At 35.1% G+C, this 17,059-nt stretch overlaps 1 protein-coding gene across 2 annotated transcripts in view; it reads left to right on the plus strand.

Moving 5' to 3' along the window:
* ZFR (zinc finger RNA binding protein) overlaps positions 1 to 17,059 on the plus strand; it is an 85,087-nt gene that overhangs the window by 50,732 nt on the left and 17,296 nt on the right. Inside the window, exons 12-17 of one of the 2 annotated variants that reach the window (XM_037128957.2) lie at positions 2,056 to 2,218; positions 3,223 to 3,428; positions 4,138 to 4,288; positions 5,992 to 6,133; positions 10,945 to 11,042; positions 11,908 to 12,003. In XM_037128957.2, coding sequence (XP_036984852.1) covers positions 2,056 to 2,218; positions 3,223 to 3,428; positions 4,138 to 4,288; positions 5,992 to 6,133; positions 10,945 to 11,042; positions 11,908 to 12,003 — 856 coding nt within the window. Of the gene's footprint in view, positions 1 to 2,055; positions 2,219 to 3,222; positions 3,429 to 4,137; positions 4,289 to 5,991; positions 6,134 to 10,944; positions 11,043 to 11,907; positions 12,004 to 17,059 lie in introns of those variants that run through there. The other variant, XM_037128958.2, reaches the window with a different exon arrangement.

Consider the following 17,059-nt stretch of genomic DNA (forward strand, 5'->3'; position numbering starts at 1 on the left):
TTTGTAATTCATTAAAAATTCTTTTGTATACCTAGATTATGCAGTTCTTTTTCTCTTCACCAGTATATATTTATTAAGCACTTCCCATGTGCCAAAAGCATGTGCTCTGACTAGGTATTGATATACAATACCGATGTGAATTGGTCAACATTGGATAACCCTGACTGGTGTAGCTCAGTTGGTTGGGTGTTGTTCTGCAAAGCATTTGATATCCAGTTGGGGCAGGTGCCTGGGTTGTGGTCCAGGTCCCCAGTAGAGGGCATGTAAGAGGTAACCACATGGATGTTTCTCTTCTCTCTCTTTCTCCCTCCCTTCCCCTCTCTCTAAGAATAAAATAAGTGAAATCTTTAAGTCTTGGCTGGTATAGCTCAGTGGATTGGGTGCAGACCTGCGAAATAAAAGGTTGCAGATTCAATTCCCAGTCAGGCCACATGCCTGGGTTATAGGCCAGGTCCCCAGTAGGGGGCATGTGAGAGGCAACCACACATTGATGTTTTTTACCCTCCTTCCCTTCCCCTTTCTCTAAAAATAAATAAATAAACTCTTTAAAAAAAACTTTAAAAAATCTTTTAAAAACATAGTTTAAAATTTTTTTCTTTAAATTTAGAAAACAGTGAATAATGGTCCTTGCCCTTATTTAAACATCTTAGGAAAACAGTAAACTATTTGAAAGTTGAATGAACATGGTTTACCAGAGCCTTGATGCTGTTTTTATTCATTTCCTCCCAAGGCCTAAATGACATGAATGTCTAGTTCCTAAGTCAGATGGCCTAAAAAAGCACTGCTCATCCCCAATTTAACAGAATTGGTAGTTTCTACAGTGCTACTTGAGAAGCATACATCTTATGTTTTATATTAAACAAATTTGTGTTGTAAAAGCTTACAGTTACAAAAATTTGCTTTAGTGACATAATTTCCTTTAGGAGTTATTGGTGTCCAAGTTTGAAGCTGCAAGTGAGGACAGAAATGAGAGTGAAATGATGAAAACAAATCAGATTCTGAAAATGCTGACTCTTAAAGCAGAGGCTATCTATTAACTGTCCATAGTCCCAAGTTCATCCCTTGGTGGTTTTATTTGGTGTACCTGGTATTTTTAATTTGGAACCAACAGTTAAAGACCAATGTCAAAGATATTTAAAAACATTAAAATCCTGGTGATTTTGAGATTACAGCATGTATTACCTCATGGCAATAATTAATTGGAGCTGAGTCAAAACTGTTGTCTTTAGCCAGAACACACTTTTAACACTCCCAAGAATGAGACAGAATGACAGTTGCCATTTATCATTGTCTTGCTCTGTTATTATTCCTTATCACAGAGAAATGTCTTTGTCTGTACCTGTGTCATAAATGGGGAAATTAAGGGTGGTCTTAAGAGGTTCTCGCTAAAAAAAAATATAGGAGAGAGCACATGTCTTTGGATACAGAAAGAAATTTCTGAACATTTGCTTTGGATCCTTTCACTCATACATTAATGGTCTGGCCACTTGAGGTAGACATTTAAGTGGGCAATCTCTTCCTTAAATAGAGAGGTTGGAAGGAACTGAGGTTTCTGATGCTTGTTCTTTCAACTTTGACTTTGGGCTAAAATTTTGTTTTGCTTTTCTCTTTGTATTCTTACCTCTTTTCATCTGCCTTCACTTCCATTTACTTCTAAATGAAAGCAAATAAGGGAAATCAGATACAGTAGGGAAAAAAGGAAGGTGTTGGCAAGGCAGAGTTGGGGTTTTTAATTGTTTTATGCCATTATTGGCATAAATGATATTTGGGATTGTATTTTTTTTTAGGTTCTTGGGTTGTATTTTTTTTTAATTTTTTAAAACTTTTATTTACTTATCTTTAGAGTGGAAGGGAAGGAGTGGGAGAGAATATCAACGTATGGTTGCCTCTTGTGGGTCCCCTGCTGGGAACTGGCCTGCAACGCAGGCATGTGTCCTGCCTGGGAATCGAACCGCAATCCTCTGGTTCACAGGCCCGCGCTCAAATCCACTGATCTACACCAGCTAGGGCGGGTTGTAGTTTTTTATAAGCTTGTAATGTTACTCTCTGTTTCAGACGTTATGAAGAGGACATGTACTGGAGAAGAATGGAGGAAGAACAGCATCATTGGGATGATCGACGCCGAATGCCTGATGGTGGCTATCCTCATGGTCCTCCAGGTCCATTAGGCCTTCTGGGAGTCCGACCGGGCATGCCTCCTCAGCCCCAGGGGCCTGCAGTGAGTGTCCACGTGGTTTGTGTGGGGGTGAAAGTGTAGAACTTGTTCAGCATTAGAAGGTAACAGTCTGGGGGCCTCAGTCTTTGACTTAAAGTATTGTAATCTTGATGTAATTTTTTTCATCTGATTTAGAATTTTTCCTCCTTTTATTATAGGTTCTCACTGGCTGTCTTTGTGTATAAGACTTCATAGAATTTCCATGAGTCTTTCTTTCATTATAAGATAAATGGGAGGAGAGCTCCTTTTGCCACATAAAAGAATTTCTTGCCTTTGTTGTTGTTTAGATTATATCAGCAGGAACTCATTTATCTTTCTATTACCAGTGGTTTAGTGTCTTTTTTCCTTCTTTAAATCCTGATAATCTAAAAGCTACTACCACTTATGACTGAGTGCAGGATAAGGGGTAGTATGTAAACAGTTCAAGGTTAACCCCAGAGTTGATGTATTAGGAAAACTGTAGGAAAGATCAGTATCTTAGAGTTTATGTCCTCTGGGATGTAGGTAAAAGGAGACCCCTTGAGTGTGAGGAACATATCATAGAAGTTTAGGCTACAGAAAAAAAGAGGATCTTTTGTTTGTGCTGTTTCCTAGATAACAGAAGAAAACAACAAATTCCTCCTTTTTAACCTATTCTCTTTTTCATTTGTCTTTACACAGAATAAGCATCTGAAAAACTATTAAAAGCAAAAAATAGTTTCAGAATCATTTGTTTTTTGAAGTTGTGCCAAAAGTGTTGTCATGACTTTAGATGGTATATATTTTAATTTTACTTGTTTCAAGGCAAAGTGTGTACATACATACATACTTTAGATAGAAGAACTTTCCATAGTTTTCATTTTTGCCTTTACTGAAATGGAAAAAAGGAAAAGGTTGTTTTAAATGAACATTTTGCATAATTGACTTTGTTGTTGAGAAGGTAAGACAACAATATGTACATTTTAAAAGTAATAGTGTGCTTTTTCTCAGGAAACATTTTTTAAGTGAAGTAACTTTTCTTTCTGTAGCCTTTACGTCGTCCTGACTCATCTGATGACCGTTACGTAATGACAAAACATGCAACCATTTACCCAACTGAAGAGGAATTACAGGCAGTTCAGAAAATTGTTTCTATTACTGAACGTGCTTTAAAACTTGTTTCAGACAGTTTGTCTGAACATGAGAAGAGCAAGAGCAAGGAGGGAGATGATAAGAAAGAGGGAGGTAAAGACAGGTATGTTTTCAGAGTTACCTACTTTGTATATTTTTGTTTTTCCTCACTGTGGACTTACTTGAAATAAAAGTTACCAAGACTGAAAACTCTGGTTTGAGTCTACATGTCTTACCATACTTGGGTTAGATACCTGCTTTTGCTAAAATGTGAAACACACAATTTGATACAATCTCTAACCTTGTAAATTTATGCAGTTTATTTAAATTTATATAAAGCTATTTGAGTCTATTTTTAAATCTACCTTTTTTATTTATTTGTTGTGTTTGTCCTATATTCAGTCTTTGTCTTAGCAACTTTTTCTTTTACGCATTGAACATAAAGTGTGAATAAGCCCAAGCTTTAGCAACATCTTCATATTCAGTTTTGTATTGTGGTCTATAACTTTTCATGCTCCCTTAATTTGGAAATATTTTAGACATGACTGTAATTTAATTTGTAAATGCAGCACAAAATATATTAGAAATGACTGGTTTTAATTTGTAAATGTGACAAAGAAGCGTTAATATTCTTTGCTTTTCAGTTGTCCCTGTAAGAACCTAACTCTTTATGTATTTATCTGTCTTACCTAAATGAAGAATACTTCTAAAAATATTGAATCTTTTTTACTATAGTTGAAAATTTTGTAGGAGTTATTAATTTACTGTTGTGTGTTAGAGACTATCATGGTTCTGGTTGAGAAGACAAATATCATAATTTGATTTTACTGCAGAGCTTTAAAAGGAGTTTTGCGAGTGGGAGTATTGGCAAAAGGACTACTTCTCCGAGGAGATAGAAATGTCAACCTTGTTTTGCTGTGCTCAGAGAAACCTTCAAAGACATTATTAAGTCGTATTGCAGAAAAACTACCCAAACAGCTTGCTGTAAGTGTAATGGAAGTGTTCATTTTTACCCCTTGTCTGATTCTGAAGTTTTTGGCAGGACTGCCTGTGCTTCAGCTTAAAGTTGAAATAGCCTTTAAAATTTTGGCTTGACTTTCCATATTGTTTTATTTTTATTCTTGGTTGTGCAAATTGGTATGGCCATTTTCCACTTTGTCTTTTTAGGTTTTATAGTGCTGCTATTTGGTACAAAACCATCTTACAAATTTATTTTAAAATATAAAATTACATGTTTTCTTCCTGTTCTTTTTTTGAGATTTGAATCATCAGAGCGAAAGCGCAATTCAGAACAGAAAATGACTTTTTTGAAACAAAGCCCATGTATGGCAAGCTTAAATTTTTTTAAAGTCATGAACTTCTTGCCAGTTTAATTGAATACATGTCTTTAATAAAATAAAGTCTTTCTGAGTCAGATTTTCCCAGTTTTCTGTGTTATCATGGTAGGAATCACTTCTTTGGTATCCATTTGGCAAATTGTGGCAATGAACAATTAATGTCTCCTTTTGTTGTGCAAAAGCAATTTTTTAAAGTTTTGCTATATATTAGCCTGACAGAATCTCAGATTGAGATTTAAGTAAAGATTCTTTCAGTAATTTAATGTGTGGAACTTATTTCCAACCTTGCAATTAATGAGGCATTTTAAAAAATATTTTATTTACTTTTCAAGAAAGCGGAAGGGGGGGAGAGAGGGAAAGAAGCATCAGTGTGTAGTTGCCTCCAGCATTTCCCCTACTGGGGACCTGGCCTGCAACCCAGGCATATGCCCTGACTGGGAATTGAACCACCAATCCTTGGTTCACAGGAAGGTAGGTGCTCAATTCACTGAGCCACACCAGTCAGGGCTAATTAGGCAATTTTAAATACAGTGGTGATTGACATTTTAATGGTAGTAGGTATTCTATAGTAATGAGTCAGAATAAGTAGTACCTGACCACAGCAGAGCAACTAGCGACAAAGGAATAACTAAGCACACTATTGAGCTTAAGTTCTGACAACTATGGCACTTACTGTTGTTTGCTTGGTATTACCATTGTTCAAACTATGAAGTTTCTGATTGTGGGTAAATCTTACTAAGTATTAAGAGTCAGCAGAATGGGGATTATCTACTTTTACCCCTCTGTTGAGGCTGCAAGAGCAATGAGGAGAGGAAAGCAGAAGTTTGAGGACCTTGAAAGAATCCCCTTTTTGCAAATTTGTAAATTTGCAAAAAAAACATCTTGATCCCAATCATGGTGCTTAGTACAACCACAAAACCAGAAATGTTATATCCTAACTAACAGTTAAATAAGGGAAATGCAGAATATTCTTTCCAAATCAGTCTGTACTTACTGTACGTACAAGTGAATAAGCAAGAGAAATAGAATTCTTCTACATTATCATCATAATTAACATTTATATAGCACTTATACATCAGGCAGGCACTATTTTAAGTGCTTTGTATAGTTGATTCACTTAATCCTTTAACAGTCCTATAGGATAGAATTACTGTCCCTGTTTTACAGAAACAGATATTAGAGAGTTCAGTGATAGTCACATTTATTGCAAGGCCTCTCAAAGGGAGTAGTATTATGATCTTGTCCTTATAAAATGGTTATGATAGTGAAAAAATGAAAGAGTCACAATGAAACTGCTTTGTCTGATAATATAAAAAATCTAACTAATTTCTTGTACTCTTCGTTATGTAGGTTATAAGTCCTGAGAAGTATGACATAAAATGCGCTGTTTCTGAAGCGGCGATAATTTTGAATTCATGTGTGGAACCCAAAATGCAAGTCACTATCACCCTAACGTCTCCAATTATTCGAGAAGAGAACATGAGGGAAGGAGGTTGGGAAGCCATTAAACGTTCTACTTTTCCTCTTAACTTTTTTCATTTGCCTACTCTTTAAGATGGCATTGAGCCCTAGAAGGCAACATGCTGGCATTACATCTGAATTCGATGGATTTAACTTATATAGCAACTAGTTTTACTTAAGATCATTTCTCAGAAAGTAAATGTTCTTTTTAGTTATGTATTTTTATATAAAACACTCATGGTATTATTGATTTTCTTGATTTTTTTCTTTTCTCACTAACCTCAGATTTCTGGAAAAAAAAAGTTCAAAATCATTCTTACCAGCATAGTCGTGGCACATAAAAAAATTAAGTGTTGCTAGTAAGGGGCCACAAAATTGAACTTCTTTTTCTTGCCTTGTCTTACACAAAGACGAGAGTTTCAGAAATAAAATTGGTTAAATACTCCTAAGGTATATTTTTAGAGGCATTGTTACATATGTAATCATGAATTTGGCTTGTCCTGTGGTAAAAGTATTTCTAGTTCTCTGAGGTTTTTCTTTGGTTTGGAGCGCTTTCATAAATGCAGAATATTCTAATGCACATAGATTGGGGCATTTGACCCCACTGTTGTACTAGAGATACAGAAAAATAAATAGCATAGGTGTAGTTAGTGAGTTAGTACAATTCAGGATTTACTTTACAATTGTAGAATATGAAATCCTGCTGGTGCCAGCAATGTTGCTTTAAGGACTGTTCTGTAACATTTTCAAAGCTTCAAAAGCTTAAGCCGAAAAGCATGGTTAGTGTCTGCCATATGTTGGTTCTGTTTTATGGGTCAGATAAAATTTACTTTGTTTCCTTTCATGTTGTTTTTGTACATCTTAACTTGATGATTATGGAGTTACAGACTACTCTAATATTTGTGATATATAGGAGTAAGGAGTAACATTGAATATTAAAATTTTTCTAAAATAGCATCAGTAGGTTTTCAGTTACTGTCACTTTAAACTTGTTTTCTTACAGCAAAGCAATTTTTTTTACGGCACTGGGCTTTCTACAACCCAGGAAAAGAACATTTCATTAAAAACGTCATTGGGAGACTTGTCTAATTTTGCGTACTTTGTATATACACCATATCAGGACTTGTATGTTCCGTGAGCTTTGCGTCTTACAGATAAATGGGTTTTGTGTAAAGGATCTTTTATATGAACATGAATTTTCATTCAAGGTTTGGCTGTGGATATTGCTGGAAAAAACAGTTCCTGAGTCAATTCATAATCAGCATGTGACTCTTAGGATTTGGAAAAAATTTTCAAATGTGATATACTAGAAATAAAAGTTGCCATATTTACGATGAAATTATACTTGTATAACCAATTAACTTTATTTCAGAGCATATTTTGCCCAATTATATTTAGGCTGTTTAATCTGTGCAGTATCAAGTCATTTTATGTTGCAAAAGTCTAAAGTCAATGGTATCATATTTGTAGTAGAGTTTTAATAACCCATCCCTTCTAAAGGAAACAAAATTATATTTTTGTCTGACCCAACTTGATATAGAATTATTGTTCTGAATTTCATAAATATTATGTTGAGAGAAATGATCAGTCCAAATTTTGAAAGATTTTACTTGAAGACACTGAGCTGAAAAGTTGGATGTGCAAAAAGTGTAGAAACACTGATAGGACACTCCTTGCTGCAGATAACTGCAGTAAACCATGTCTTTAGCTTCATTATGAAGATTGCTTCTTTCTTGCTGCAGAATAACGGTATGTATTCTCTCTCACTGCAGCTCACAATGCTCTGTGTCTTAAAATCATTTAAAGCCTATAGCTTGCTTTGGGGAGTTAGTTCAGGGGGTAAGGAAGGCTTTGCCGGAAGAGTGATTGTCAATCACTAGACTTGAGACTTGCGCATAGTGTGGTAGCCTCTTTAATGCGTAACAGTCCTATTTAATACCAAAAATTATTTACAGGAAATGATTAAATTGTCCAAATAACTGTTAAACGCATGACAGATCTATTTTATGGTACTGTGTTTGACAGTTACATATTAAGTAAATGTTTAATTGACTTGAAGCTTGAAATGTTCAAAATGCTCTAACCCTTGCTCCAGAGTGTTTTCTGCAGCAAGTCAAGTATTGTATGTGTTTTTTTCCACCTGTAGCTTATCAGGCCCGGTCCAAAGCCTTCTAGCAGAGGGGATTGATTCCTGTCAGGGGTTGCTGCCAAGACATCGGAAGGATTTTTGACCAAGGTTTTCAAAAGCTCAGTGTCACACCTGCCATTTGACTAAGAAGGGATTTTGGATGCAGAGCCTGGCATTTATTTGTCCTTTGTGTGGCTGTTCTGTTTTGTCATTGTCTCTTCTAGAATTGAGCAGTGTTCACACTAGTTTTTAAATGGTTGGGTGGATTATATATTTTACATAACCATGTTAATTTCAATTAATATATTCCCATTAACTTTTAATCATAAAATAGTGTGGACACAGCATGTTTTCTAACTGGTGATTAACCCCTTAAAGTTTACGAAAGACATTCATGTAGTGTAAGAATTTACTTTTTTTATTTTTTACAATAAATTAACTGATTTTTGTTTTGTTTTAACTGGGTAGTAGGAAACAAGAATGATTTTAGTACAGCATATCTAAGGGGTTAATCCACTTGAAATATAAAATGGGTGCAAAAATCCACACTCTAAATTTAACAGAAATTTTCTAGCTCTTAATTTGTTTTTAAATTGCAATAGGTGTCTTGACATTTTAAAATTGTATTAATAATTAAATTTTTCAAAGTTATGGATGCTTATTTGTAAAATAAAATTCCTTACATAATGGAGGAAATTTTAACATTCTGAATTAACATTAGAAACTGAGAAACATTTTTAGAAAGAAATTGCACATTGTCACCTATTTGCATTTTGGCTGAAGCAAATATAAATAAGTAGGGGCATGGAAAGAGCGTCTTCCAGCATGTTCTGTAACCCTGCTTTGGGAAGTGGGGGGTTTTTTGGTGGTGTTTCTTTTCCTTTCTTTTTTACTTCCTTAGTTGGCTGTGCTTTCCTGTGTTCCTTTTTCTTATTTCAGAGTACTTCATTTCTCATGTTCAATATATTTCTAGATTTAGTAGTTGGTCTTGTAGGTTTTAAGATTGTTTGTTTATTGCTTTTTAAAAATAACTAATATTTTTATCTCAATAGTTTCTTTTGAGTACCCCGATTCTTCTGAGTGTTTATTCTCAGAATACTGCACTCTTTGATTATCTGTTAAATCTCCCTTCAAAGATGTCTTCTGAAAAATCAGTGCCATCTGATTATTTAGGGAGTAAGAACTTACAGTAAAATGTCCAGCCAGGGCCTAGAATTCTTCATCACTTTAAAATACACGTTTTTATATGTTACCTACTCAAAATATGGACAAGTGTCTCTTAAGATTTCTCTGTGGTCATATAAAATGTACAGTTGCTCTGGCCAGGTGGCTGAGTTGGTTGGAGTATCATTCTGTAAATTGCAAAGTCGCTGGTTTGATTTCCAGTGATAGCGTATGCCTGGGTCGCAGGTTGGTCCCAGTCCAGGTGTGTGTAAGAGAGGGAGGGAACCAATCGGTATTTCTCTCTCACTTAATGATTCTCTCCCTCTCTCTTTTCCTCCCTCCCTTCCTCTCTCTCTAAAAATCAGTAAACATGTCCCCAGGTGAGGATTAAAAAAACAATAAGTAACTTGCCCATAATTACAATAGAACTCTTAAAATAAGATCATCTTTAACTTTTTATCATACATTTTTTCTTTTTCCCTCATCCATTTGGTGCCCTCAGTAATGTATTAAATTATAATCCTAACTGCCCCATAGTTTTTCTGCTCTTTAGCCAGAAGACTGTTAAATTCCATAGATTACCTGCCTGGCATATAATTTCTCTATATTTAGAAAATATCTATACTCTAAACATCACAAAGAGTTGTGAAATTGATGGACTTACTTGCTATTTACTTGTGAATAGTTCCATTAGCAACTTCACTGTTACATTTAAACACATTTTACAGATATATTTAGGTGAATATGTTAACTTTTTGCCCTGGTTTAGGTTCAGATTTTCTTCTCAAGTTTTATGTTGCTCATTTATGTTTTAATATAATAATATGTTTAAATTCAGTATATAAACCTTGGACCCTACATATGATCAAAGCATTCGTTTACTTCATCTTTTCTATTTCTATACTTACTCTGTTTAACCATGCTAGTTCCTTTTGCCCTTTTCTACATTACTCATTGTTTCTCTTCACTTATTCTTTAGAACACTTTATGGGAACTTTGGATTTTAAAGGGCATTTCATATTCCCTTTCAACTAAAAAGCTCCTTGTGGAAGAGAAAGTGTTGATTGAACTCATAGCAATGCCAGTTTTTGCTGCTTTATTTTTCTATGGTTATTACTGTGTTGTCATTCCATATTTATCATTAATTCTTTGCTATATTAGCCCCAGAATAACTTATGACCATTTACAATACTGAACAAACTCAGTAGTTTATTGTACATTCTCATTTATTAAGGTGGATTTTTGTGTTCCCTCTTGTCTTGTCATCTTTGTGCTGGTGCACTGTGTCCAGTAATCCTTCCTTTTGGATTTATTTTGGTGGGTAGGGCTTATATTTGCAGAAATTATTATATTTTTAAAATAAGAGTTCAGTTCTTTTGATGGTCCTGTTGGATTATGTAAATTTATTGAAAATAGTCTTCTGGGTACATTAAAGTACTGATACACTCTCAAATGGCTTGTGTGACACTGATGCTACTTTAAGGAAGTGTCTTGCTCACCTGGTCAAACACCCATTCCTCACTGCATTTTGCCAATTCAATCCATTTTAGATGTAACCTCGGGTATGGTGAAAGACCCACCGGACGTCTTGGACAGGCAAAAATGCCTTGACGCTCTGGCTGCTCTACGCCACGCTAAGTGGTTCCAGGTTCGGAACATCATTTTACTTTTTTATTGTAGCCTTATGAGAGAGTAGTTCAGTTCAACATGTTTAACTGTGTTTAAACATTGCAAAAGATTACCCAAGCAACACTATTTTAAATGAAATTTCAGGAAATATGTTAACATAGAAAGCTGGGTTTGACGATCTGCATATTGCAGTTACTATTAATTTGACAATGAATTTAGAAGTTTTGAGGGTGTTTTGTAGTTTGGGTTTTTTATTTTTATTTTTTAGTAGCTATATTTAAAGTAGACTTGTTTAGGAACATCACATGTTTGTGTATATATTTTATATTCCATAAGGCTGCAGATTAACTTTGCTTTAAATAATGGAATATGTGTTTAAAGCTTTGTGTATAGTTTTAAGATTTTTCCCCCTCTTTCTCTAAGTTAATAAGTGTAGGGAGTGAAAGGTGAGGAAGCAGCTGTTTGGTTTAGTGACTTTGCAGTCATGCAAAGGCACAGAAGGGAAACCAGACAGATTTCCTTAACCTTTCAGTCCCTAGACAAACTTTTTAGCTCTTTACTTTTTCTTTTATTTCTACTGTAGGCAGATTTTTTTTTAAGTTTACTGATTTAAATGATTACAGGTCAAGGTTCACAGGGTATCAAGAAATATTATTCTTGTATAATCTGTTTACTTTGACCTAAAATACCAGCTTTTAAATACTAACCCTGGCATAAAATATTGCTGTAAATGGCAGCTCATTGAATCCAATTCCAAGTGTGATTATTTTTGTTTTATTTTTATCTGAGCTTCCATTGAACAGTGGTATTTTAACTTTTTTTCATCAAGGGATATTTTCAATATTTCTAAGATTAATTCAATTGGTTTTTGTGTTGCTCTCAAGGCTAGAGCTAATGGTCTGCAGTCCTGTGTGATTATCATACGTATTCTTCGGGACCTTTGTCAGCGAGTTCCAACTTGGTCTGATTTTCCAAGCTGGGTAAGTAGTGTGTAACTATATGGTGTCAAAAATGAGTATTTAGGAAATATTTCTACAGTTTTTATAGTCTGATCTTGTATTTAAGTTTATTTTCATTTCCTAGAGATAGTTTCTTTCCTCTTCTAGTGAGAAATCTGGAGGTATTAGGGTTTTTAGTTGTCTGAGAATTTAGTATTTAAAGAACTGTACTTGGTGTTTCATTTTGTATTTTCCTTGTCTCACGGTGTTAATCAGTTAAATTAACAGCATTTATTAATTGACTTTTACATACATAATGGATCCGAAGACTAGAAGTGAGAGCTATTAATCTTCTTTGCGGGGTTCTGTTGACATTTTTTTTGAAGATGATGGATAAGGTTAGGAATTTTTTAATTTAGAAATATACATTACTCAGAAATAATGGTCCTGGCTGGTGTAGCTCAGTGGTTTGAGTGCAGGCCTGTGAACCAGAGGATTGAGGTTCGATTTCCACTCAGGGCATATGCCTGAGTTGCAGGCCAGTTCCCAGCAGGGGATGCATGAGAGGCACCCATACATTGATATTTCTCCCCTTCTCTCCTTCCCTTCCTCTCTAAAGATAAATAAGTAAATAAATCTTTTTAAAAAAGAAATAATGTATAGTGGTGGGACATTCAAATAATGCAGAAAGATGCAAAATAGGAAGCAAAAACCTTATCAATTAAAGCAGATTATATCTTAACAGTTTGTTGTGATTTCTTTCATGAAAAACAGGTGTGCGTATACATCATATATATTCTTTTTTTAAATAAGAGATACATTTTATTTTATTATTTTTTAAATATATTTTATTGATCATGGTATTACTTACAGTTGTCCCATTTTGCCCCTTCACTCCCCTCCACCCTGCACACCCCCTCCCATCCACATTCCACCTTTAGTTCATGCCCATGTGTCGTATATGTTATATTTTTATACATGTACAAGTATCCGTTTGATATTTTAACCTTTTTGGATCTTGAATAGAACAAATTCAGATAAAAAGAAATTCATTCAGAAATATAATTGAACCCTTTGATTCCAGAGTTGGGTTGGATTCTTAAGAATTGTATAACCAGGGTTACCTTAAGTCTTCCTCCCTCCCTGTCTCCCCTCCCCCCATCCTCCTCCTCCTCCTTTCCCCTCCCTCCCTCCCTCCCTCCCTCCCTCCCTCCTTCCCTCCCTCCCTCCCTCCAGGAGTGATCATGCTATTTGTATTATTTGCATTAGTCTTATCAAAATGCATCTTGGACCTCTTTGAGAAGAGCACAGTCAGGTCTGCCTTATTCCTTGCATTTTCTACATGGTATTCCCTTTGTATGGACATGCTTTATTTTATTAACTTGTATCTATTTGATGACATTTGGGTTGTATGTAGTGTTTTGCTATTAAATTTTCATATAGTTGTCAAACTCTTTTGAGTATTATACATGTGATAAATTACTAGGACTGTGATTCGAAGCTCAAAGAACATGTAATTGTTCACCAGAAAGTTGGATCATTTAAAACTTCCAAAAACTATGCTGGGTGGAGAAGGGCTAAGGCGGGGGGCGGGGGGGAGATTGGGACAACTCTAATAGCATAAATAATAAAATATAATAAAAATAATTTCCAAAAGTTGTTGGAGTGATCCTTCATACCCTCACTAACTGTGGGATATTATCATACTTCTTAACAATATAATAAGTAAAAAATGGTGTTTCATTTTTGTTTTGGGTTTTTTTTAAAATAAAGAATTACTTATTGATTTGTGAGAGAGATTTATTGCTCCACTTATTTATGTATTTATTGGTTGCTTCTTGTGTGTGCCCTGACCAGGGACTGAACCTCTACTACCTTGGTGCCTTGGAACAATGCTCCAACCAACTGAGCTACCCAGCCAGGGCTCATTTTATAATTTCTATTTCTTTGAGTGATTGATGACATTTGTAATTTTTCTCTTTAACTGCCATTTCCTTTGTTAATCATCATTTTCTTAATAATTTATGTTCTTTCTTATAAGAAGTTGCCTCTTCCCTGTATTAAAAATAAAATTTTTTGATTTTTTATTTGCTTTTCAACTTTACGCGATTTTCACTATATGAAAGCTTTAAAATTTTTACAAATTCTAATTCATTAACCTTTTATGGCTTCTAGGTTTTGTATTCTACTTACAAAATCCTTGTGTATTTTAGGTTATAAATCAGTTCACATATGCTTTCTTCTAGAGTTTTTTCCCCTCATCAAATTATATTTTCTGCAAGTGCATATACATATTTTAATGCCTTGCTAAAGCTCCTAGGAGGATGTATTTCAACTTACTTGTTTCTGAGTAGTGGGAGGAATGGATGTTTGGTTTTTACTAGGATAAAATATACATCTGTTGCTTGTAAAATTAAAGATTAATTTAAAAATTATAAACAAATTAAAGATGGATCCAGCTGTATGTTTCACCAGACCAATTGCCAATTATTCCAGTACCATTAAACTGTTTAATAATGATTATGTGTTCTCCCAACCCCCACTTTGAAATATCATCATTATTATAAACCATTGGTTCTCAAGCAGGAGCAGTTTTGTTCTCGAGGGGACATTGGCAAAGTATGGAGACATTTTTAATTGTCAGAAATGGTCTTCAATAGCACCGAAGTTGAGAAACCTATCATAAGCCAAAGTTCCTTTATTGTGGTCCTGTTTCTGTGGTTGTCTTTATTCCTCAGTCCACTTTCTTCTCTCATAATAAACTCTTAATTATTGAAGAGCTTATTGAAGCTTCATAGTGTGTTTTCAAGTGCTGACTGAGTTCTTCATGACATTCCTCCCTCTCCATTTTCTGCCTCCCATTGTAAACACCATTTGCACAGAAGAAATTCTTTGGCTCTTGTATGCTTCTTCCAAATGAACTTGACTACCATTTTGTTCATTTTCTCCAAAGTTGTAGTAATGTTTTTCTAAGTAGGACTGCATTGAATTAATAGATTAATTTGGTGAATATTATCATTATCACTTCTATAATATTAGCTGTTCTTAGCCAAGGGTATGGGACATCCTACTTACGGAAATTAATTTTATGTACCTATTTAGATTTGAATAGGATGTACATGTTATTTGGTGGGGGGGGTTGTGCCTGATTATTTCAGGTTTTTTCCCCCTCACATTGTATTTTCTGGTTATTGTTTATGTATATAAAAGTTACTAGCTTTGGATATTAATTTTGTGACCCACCACCTGACTGTGTTCCTTTCTTTGTAATAGTTTTTATTCATGAGATTCTTTTGGGTTTTCTAGTCTTAGAATCATATGTAAAAGTGGTATTTTGCCTTCCCAATATTTTCCTCTTTTTCTAATTTAATCGATGCAGTATTTCTACAACAAATATAGAATTAAAGAAGCAATACTTTCCTGGCCATGTTATGTTTCTTATTGTATTGAAAATACTAATGTGTTAAGTGTAATGTAGACTTTTACTTGAGATTTTTACTTTATCATATTAGAAGTATCAATCTTTTCCCAGTTTGCCAAGTAATTTTGAATTAGGAATGGAAATTGAACTTGATTGGATAAATTTTCAAGGTTTATTGACATGAATGCATAGCTGTTTTTTCTTTAATCTGTTAATATATATTATACAAATAGATGTTTTCATATTTAGTTACATTTGCATTCCAGAGTTGAGTCACATATAGTAGTGACCAATCTTAATGAACTGTTAACTTCTGTTTGCTGATAGGAATTTAGGAATTTTGTAGTGATAGACAACAAATTTTTTAAATATTTCATTGATTATGCCATTACAGTTGTCCCATTTCCCCCCTTCATTCCCCCCCTTCATTCCCCTCCATCCTGCACACATTTCCCCCCCACACCCCTCTTTAGTTCATGTCCATGTGTCATAAGTTTTTTTAGCTTCTACATTTCCCATACTACTCTTGCCCTCCCCTTGTATATTTTCTCCCCACTGTCTATGCTACTTACTTTTTATACCTTCTTCCCCACTCCTGTCCTCCCACTCCCCTGTTGCTAATCCTCCATGTGATCTCCATTTCTGTGGTTCCACCCCTGATCTAGCTGTCCTCTTGGTTTGCTTTTGTTTTAGGTGTGGTTGTTAATAACTGTGAGTTTGCTGTCCTTTCACTGTTCATATTTTTCATTTTTTTCTTAGATAAGGCCCTTCAGCATTTCATATAATAAGGGCTTGGTGATGATGAACTCCTTGAACTTGATCTTATCTGAGAAGCGCTTTATCTGCCCTTCCATTCTAAATGAAAGCTTTGCTGGATAAAGCAATCTTGGATGTAGGTCCTTGTGTTTCATGACTTGGAATACTTCTTTCCAGCCCCTTCTTGCCTGGAAGGTCTCTTTTGAGAAATCAGCTGACAGTCCGATGGGAGCTGCTTTGTAGGTGACTGTCCCCTTATCTCTTGCTGCTTCTAGGATTCTCTCCTTCATTTGAATCTTGGCTAATGTAATGATGATGTGCCTTGGTGTGTTCCTTCTTGGGTCCAACTTCTTTGGGACTCTCTGAGCTTCCTGGACTTCCTGGAAGTCTATTTCCTTTGCCAGACTGGGGAAGTTCTTTTTTATTATTTGTTCAAATAAGTTTTCCACTTGTTGCTCTTCCTCTTCCCCCTTCTGGTAGCCCTATAATTCGGATGTTGGAATGTTTAAAGATATCCTGGAGGTTCCTAAAGCTTTTCCTCATTTTTTTGAATTCTTGTTTCTTCATTCTTTTCTGTTTGGTTGTTTCTTTCTTCCTTCTGGTCCACTCCATTGATTTGCATCCCAGTTTTCTTTCCATCACTATTGGTTCCCTGTGCATTTTCTTTCATTTCACTTAGTGTAGCCTTCATTTTTTTTAATCTAATTTGTGACCAGAATCAACCAGTTCTGTGAGCATCCTGATCACCAGTGCTTTGAACTGTGCATCTGATAGCTTGGCTGTCTCTTGGTCACTTGAAAGTATTGGCTCTGGGGCTTTTATCTGTTCTTCCATTTGAGCCAGAGTTTTTTGGTCAGGTCATGCCTGTTATCTATGGGGGTAGAGCCTTAGGTGTTCACCAAGGCAGGGCAACCCAGTTTC

This window comes from Artibeus jamaicensis, unplaced genomic scaffold (genome assembly GCF_021234435.1).
Source record: "Artibeus jamaicensis isolate MK-2021 breed Jamaican fruit bat unplaced genomic scaffold, CSHL_Jam_final scaffold_369, whole genome shotgun sequence".
NCBI lineage: Eukaryota > Metazoa > Chordata > Mammalia > Chiroptera > Phyllostomidae > Artibeus > Artibeus jamaicensis.